At 27.5% G+C, this 6,616-nt stretch overlaps 1 protein-coding gene across 1 annotated transcript; it reads right to left on the bottom strand.

The window, feature by feature from the left end:
• Window positions 1–707: 707 nt before the first annotated feature.
• Window positions 708–4,131, bottom strand: LOC110654982 (protein PHR1-LIKE 3). The gene is made up of 6 exons (XM_021811133.2): window positions 3,676–4,131; window positions 2,422–2,498; window positions 2,267–2,321; window positions 1,821–1,899; window positions 1,671–1,740; window positions 708–1,339 (listed from the first exon to the last, which is right to left on the bottom strand). Exons 1-6 carry the CDS (start codon window positions 3,914–3,916, stop codon window positions 875–877), a joined length of 987 nt encoding a protein of 328 aa, XP_021666825.1. The 5' UTR covers window positions 3,917–4,131; the 3' UTR covers window positions 708–874.
• Window positions 4,132–6,616: the final 2,485 nt, after the last annotated feature.

Genomic DNA, 6,616 nt, shown 5'->3' on the forward strand with positions numbered 1-6,616 from the left:
CCGCATTCCACTAAATTTTCTTTAAGACTCCAAATGAAAGAGGCCCATTGGTTATCCTTTTCTACACAATGAAATGAGTCTCTCAGACTTGAGAGTTCTAGATTTAGTTTTAGTAAAATTCTCGCTTACATTACTACAAATTAATGGGTGAATATCAAATATGGCCAAGTATAAAATACTCGTGACATATGGTACTCTTCATTGATCAAGTACAAAAAAACTTAAGTCACCCATTAATTTGATTAAATGTTCAGTGTAACTATGGTTTGTGAATGTCATATATGAACACAGAAATAAGATTAACCCTTTTCTTGTTTCTCGTGTCATGCCGAAAATAGAACATTATTAAAATGTTGCAGGCAAGGCCGGCTGCTGCTCAAACAGCTTGCTAACGCGTAATTAGACCAAAATGGCCTTCTTGAAGCTTTCACCTTCAATCGTAATAAGTATTAATCGCATCTTTACAACCAAATTCATAATCTCAAGCCGCCCATTCCAAGGGCCGGCAGTTTCTCAATCCAAATTATGGCTTACACATGATGTCCATCCAGCTGATTTGACTACTTTCCCAGCAGACATAGATACAGATGCTATCCATGCCAATCCTTGTAACAAACAACTGCTACTTGGATTATGTGAACCACAAAAACCAGTAACATTGAGCAAAATGGAAACAACTCCAAATAGAACCACTAAAAGATGCAGAATAATCATCAGCAAGAGTGTCCAACACGTCAATATATTGAAATTCAAAATTTACAATTTCAAGACACGTCATTTCCGCTACTACTGTCAACACTTTCGACAAAAACATATTAATATTCCACTTGAAATTTTAACTCAATGAATGAGCTGCAGACTGGACAAGAACTTCTCAGCTCCATATGCCATGCCCAGCAAGTCCAAGCGGAATAACTGTGCTCATGTTAACCTCCGAGGTTCTTATCTTCGCTTCATTCCAAATCAGAGATGCTGTTGTTGAATCCAAACTCAGAATCTGTTTCTTACTTCCAACTGGATATCCTTCCAGAGCAAGTCCTCGAGGACTCTCATTTGAAGTTAGGCAGCTCTCAGTGGAACAATCAGCCCCCTGGTGATGCAAACTAGTTGTTACTTCTTCTGGGCCATGCACTTCAGCTGCTGCTTCACTTTGCAAAGAGTAAAAGCCAAGTGGATCAAGGGAGGTAATTCTTGGTGTCATATTCCCTGAACCCTTCTGCCTGTCCATGTCAATAATTGTACCTCCAAGAAATTGATCAGCAAGCATCTTACAAGCCCTCTCAAGCAGGGCTAAATATCTTCCTTCTGCATCCTGGCGAATTTGCAAATGCTTCTCCACCTACACAAAAAAAGTATGAAGATGAGCTAGTTGGGGCACAGGGAACCTTACCAAAAGAAAAGTACTGCACATTGCAAGGCCAGATCCAAAGTCTTGATAGTTCCTAGTTAAACAAGCGAGTGAAGTTTTGATAATTATCAGGTAATTGCTATCTTGTGCAAGTTTGCACTGCCATCAAAAGCAGTTATCAAGAGGCCCAGAATTATCAAATCAATTTCTTTAGCCTAAACAAACCCACAGCCAAGTAACCGTCAGCAAGCATGTCATTCATGGAAACAGTCCAAAATTGGGGCAGACGAGTGATGATTACTACATATGAGGAAAATTTTACCTCAACTTGCAGATATAATTTACTATGAACTTCCATTTGCACTCTTAATGCCTCCTTCACTTCATAACCCCTAAAAAATAATATTTACATAATTCAGTAATTCAACTACACACGGGTGACTTTTTGAGTGAAGAAGAAAAATCATCTTACTCATTCATATAGGAAGAAGTAATAATTGGTGAAGAATTACTGCCACCAGGGCTTTTGAAAAGGTATGCTCCAGACAACCCTTCAGGAAGTGGGGAAGATAGTTCGCACAAACAGGGACAATATAAACATTCAGTTTAGATTTAGGTTTCTAATTACATAGAGTTAACATAAATAGGCTTTTCTAAGAAGAAAGGCATCAAAATATAATCAAATGCCAATATCTGGTTTTCTTTTCTTCTGAATGAAAACATTAATGGGCCACTTTGCCTTTATCTCCTTTTATTAATTATTTCTTTGCGGTTTTTATTTTTTATTTTTAGGGGCATGGCAACTATATAATTTTTAAGAGATAATGTCAGGAATTTAGCCAAACTGGTTACTGACAGCAAAATTGTGCTACTGATATCATTCACCATGAAGGTCAGAGAGAAATTAACAGGACGAACCATCTTTGGATGCTTCATCAATATCCTTCCCTGATTGCTTACCCAGTCTATATTTCTGCAATACCACAAGATATGTATGTGTTGACACTCAAGGCATAAGAGTTTCATTTCCATTAGCAATACATCAGCAATATTATTGAAAGATGAAACAAAACCTGAAGGTGACTTTTTAAATGGAAGAGTGTAAGTCCCTTTACATTCATTGTCCGCATGATGGCCTTTGGTGTAGCTTCTGCAATGATCATTCACGTCCTCATTGAGAACAGTAACAGCATGAGTATCCAAACAGTTAAGAGATTCCCAACAGTTACTAAACTAGGTATAGATATGTAGTTATTTTCAAAGTGAACTAGTAACAAAGTAACAAACAAATTACATAATAGCAGTTTAGGCTTGCACCATTTCCATCTGCCAAGTGAACAAGTATGACCTCGTATTTACCAGAAAAGAAACAGGGATGGAACTCAATAGAATCCAAGCTTGATCCTTCGGCTGTTTATTTAGTTAAGATCGAAAGTCCTACCTATTTCAGATTTGACTTTGTACAACGTTCAGCATATGTGCCCCAAGCCCAAATGGAGGAAAAGTGGTAAGTTGATAGATTTTACATAATAATAATAATAATAATAATAATAATTATTATTATTATTATTATTATTATTATTATTATTATTGTATATTTTTTTCAGGAACAAATATCTATATAATGAATCCCAGCTAGTTTGGGACTAAGGTTAGTCAAGAACTAAGTTGCTAGTTAAGGACAACACCGACGTATGACTGAGATTTGTAGCTCATGACATCCTGAATTTTTTATTGCAAGTTGAACAGATAACAGCTATAGCAAATACACAAGCAAAAGCCAGAATTCACATTAAACCTGATAAGAAGAAAAGGAAAGGCCCAATTTTGAGTTCCCAAAATAGCACAAAACACCAAACAGCCTATAGCGTTTGAAACAAGGGATAACAGATGCAATAAAACAGGGTTTTGAGCTACTGAATACCTAAATAACATGGGTTCATAACGCTTAAAGACATAAATTTTACTTCCAGACGCAAAAATTTGAAGACTTCGATATGCTTAAACAACTTTATAGCAACACACAGGTATAGTCGACAAAAGATGTATCAGTGGACATGTATATATGTTGATAATACTTACACCACATGGGAAAATATAAGGCAAATATATGAACAAGAATAGAAGAGAATTTTTTCGAGAGCAAATTTCATATTTGGACCGAGTAGTGAAACTACGCAAGGCACATATATGAACAAGAATAAAAGAGAATCAGAGGACCAACAAGTAAAATGCCGAGAAAACAATAAAGTTAGAAACTTTTACATGAGAAAGCATGAAGCAAAGAGAAAAGAAAAAAGGGTAAAGGAAGGAAGAGAAGCACAGACTATTGGCACCACCAAGCTGAGTGACGGCGTCAACGAAGCGTTCGTGAAGATCGGCAGTCCAGCGGAGGCGAGGTTTAGGATCGGAAGTCAAGACAAGGCATGGCTCAGCTGCTCCAATTCTTTGAGTAGTTGTAGTGTGATTCTGATTTTGCATTTGGACTTGCATATCTTCCTGATGGCCCACTCTCCCACCTGCAGGTCCAGCACCGCCGTGGTGGGGTTGAATAGGCCTCTGGAACATGGAGGGCTTTTTGTCTTATACAAGGGAAGTGAAAAGAAAGTAAACCCCAACCACCACTTCCACCGCCACCTCCAACCAGCCAACAATTGGAGTGCCGGGAAGGGTCTTGTATAATCCAGCCTTTCCACGGCCGTTCTCGTCAGAGAAAATGATGATATAATAGTTATTTTTCTCTACCATGGGAAATGCATCAATCTAAATAGGGTACATTGATTTTTTTTTTTCTCATTATTTTTCTTAATTATCCGGATAAAAATCATATAAATATAAACTTTTCAAAAAGTCAATGTAAGATTACTGATTCATACTATTTTTAGGTTGATTTATATTAAAAATAAATTGTAATTTTTTTTAAATTAAAAATTTATTTATTTTAAATGTTTATTTAATTTATTTTAACAATTTTAAAAATTTATTTAATTTTTTTAAAAAGTTATTATGTTTAATTAAATTTGATATACTTTAAAAATTTATATAATTATTAAAAATAATTTAAAATTTAAAAGATTTTAAAAGAAAATGAAAGAAAGATAATAATAAATAAACAAATCGATGGGAAGTCTGACGTTGTTTGTTTCGATTTTCAAACAACAACGTTTATCTCTTCCGTCTCCTTTCCTTCGTTTTGTTTATTTTTAATTTTAATTGCAACATTGCATGGCAAGGCCAAATGGGCAGAAACAGCGTTTTTGTTCTTCGTATCCTTTCCTTGTATATCATATATTATAGCATAATATCTCTATTACGTATGGGTGATCTATAATTTTTATTTTTTTATTTAAATTTTAATTATATTTTAAATAAAATAAATTATTATTATTGAATTAATTTTAAATTAAATTTTTTTTCTTATTTAATTTTATTTGAATGAATTTTTATTTATTATAATAATAAATTTTTAATTAATTTATGGTATAATTAATTAAAATACCTATTTAATTTATATATATATATTAATAGTAATTTTTATAATTATTTTATTAAAAATATAATAAAAGTACTTTATTTAAAAAATAATTTAAAATTCATGAAATTTTTATATTTTATCTTATAATTTATTTAAATTGACATTTATTTTTATAAATTATAGAAAATATATTAAAATAATAAAAAAATAATATTATTTTTAAAATATATAAATATAACGGTTTTTATTATTAATATAATAAAAAAATATTAAATTATTAATAATAAATTAAATTATTTAATTTTAATAATAATAAAAATATATAATATTATTATTAATTAAAAATAACACTATATTATATTATTTTTTAAAAATATTATGCAACTTTTTTATATTAATCTAATTTATTTTTATAAGATAATTTTTGAAAAAAAGTTATCACTTTATATAAATTTATAATATAAAATAAAAATATTTATAAAAATTAAAATTTTATATTTTTTATTAATATAATAAATATTAAAAATACATATAATTTTTTAACTGATAAATTCTATAATTTTAATATTGTAACTTTAATTATTTTTAATTATTTTTATTTGTAATTAAATTTTGGATACAATCATATTTATAATTTATCTTTAAAATTTTACTTTTACGTTGAAAGATAATTTATGCATAAAAATATAGATATTTAATTAAAATTTAAAATAATCTTACTATGAATTAATAATAATAAAATATGAATAATTAAAATATTAGTTATAATTGTATTCAACATATAATTGTAACAAAATAAAATATTTAAAAGTTTAAGACATATTAAATAAAAAATTTATAAAAAAATTAACAATTAAATAAATATTAATTAAATATATTTAAATAAATAAATTTTAAAAATTGATAATGATTAACTTTTAAAAGAAATAGAATAAATAAAAAAAGATTTGAAAACATTTAGTTAAAATAAAAATACTTGGTAAGAGAAGAGTGCTTGATATGTATTAAATATCTCATATGACATATTATATATAGAAAAATAAATAAAAATTATTTAAATAAAAAATATTTATAATTAAATATTATTTAATTAAATAATAGTAATAAAAGTATTTAAATTTAATTTTTATTATAATAAAATATTTTCTATTTATTAGGCCATTTAAATTAAATGACCATAATGATAAAAATAATAAACATTAATTAATATTAGAAAAATGAAATAAAATAAATATTAAATTATTAATATAAAAAATAATACATAGTAATTATAAATAAGTCAAATATCTATATTTATTTTTATAACTTTTTATATAAACCACATTTTTGGTTTCTCAAAAATTTTAACAAAAATTTTATAATAAAAATAATAGAAAATATAATAATTTAATAAAAATATTTATTAAAAATATGAAATAATTTAAAGTTCATCAAATTATATGATAACTAATTATGAGATCACAAATTAATGATCAATTTTTTTTAAAATAATGTCTATCAATAATATTTTATTATTATTATTATTATTATTATTATTATTATTATTATTATAAAAAGTAACATGTGGTAAATAATATTTTTGTATAAATGAATTTATAAAAAAATAATATAAATAATTTTTAAATATAGTGTTTAATGTGTATTAAATATCTTATATGACATATTATAAATAAACAAATAAATAAAAATTATTTAAATAAAAATTAATTTATAATTAAATATTATTTAATTAAATAACAGCAATAACAACATTTAACTTTATAATAGTAAAATATTTCTTATTTATTTAACTG

This window comes from Hevea brasiliensis, chromosome 3, assembly GCF_030052815.1.
Source record: "Hevea brasiliensis isolate MT/VB/25A 57/8 chromosome 3, ASM3005281v1, whole genome shotgun sequence".
Taxonomy (NCBI): domain Eukaryota; kingdom Viridiplantae; phylum Streptophyta; class Magnoliopsida; order Malpighiales; family Euphorbiaceae; genus Hevea; species Hevea brasiliensis.

What these genes read in the sequence shown, in the direction of transcription:
- LOC110654982 (XM_021811133.2), bottom strand. Translation starts at nt 3,916, where the DNA reads ATGTTCCAGAGGCCTATTCAACCCCACCACGGCGGTGCTGGACCTGCA. An exon ending in TCAGCTTGGTGGTGCCAATA is followed by an intron (nt 2,499 to 3,675) that starts GTCTGTGCTTCT and finishes TGATCATTGCAG; the next exon opens with AAGCTACACCAAAGGCCATC. An exon ending in AATTATATCTGCAAGTTGAG is followed by an intron (nt 1,340 to 1,670) that starts GTAAAATTTTCC and finishes TTTTTTGTGTAG; the next exon opens with GTGGAGAAGCATTTGCAAAT.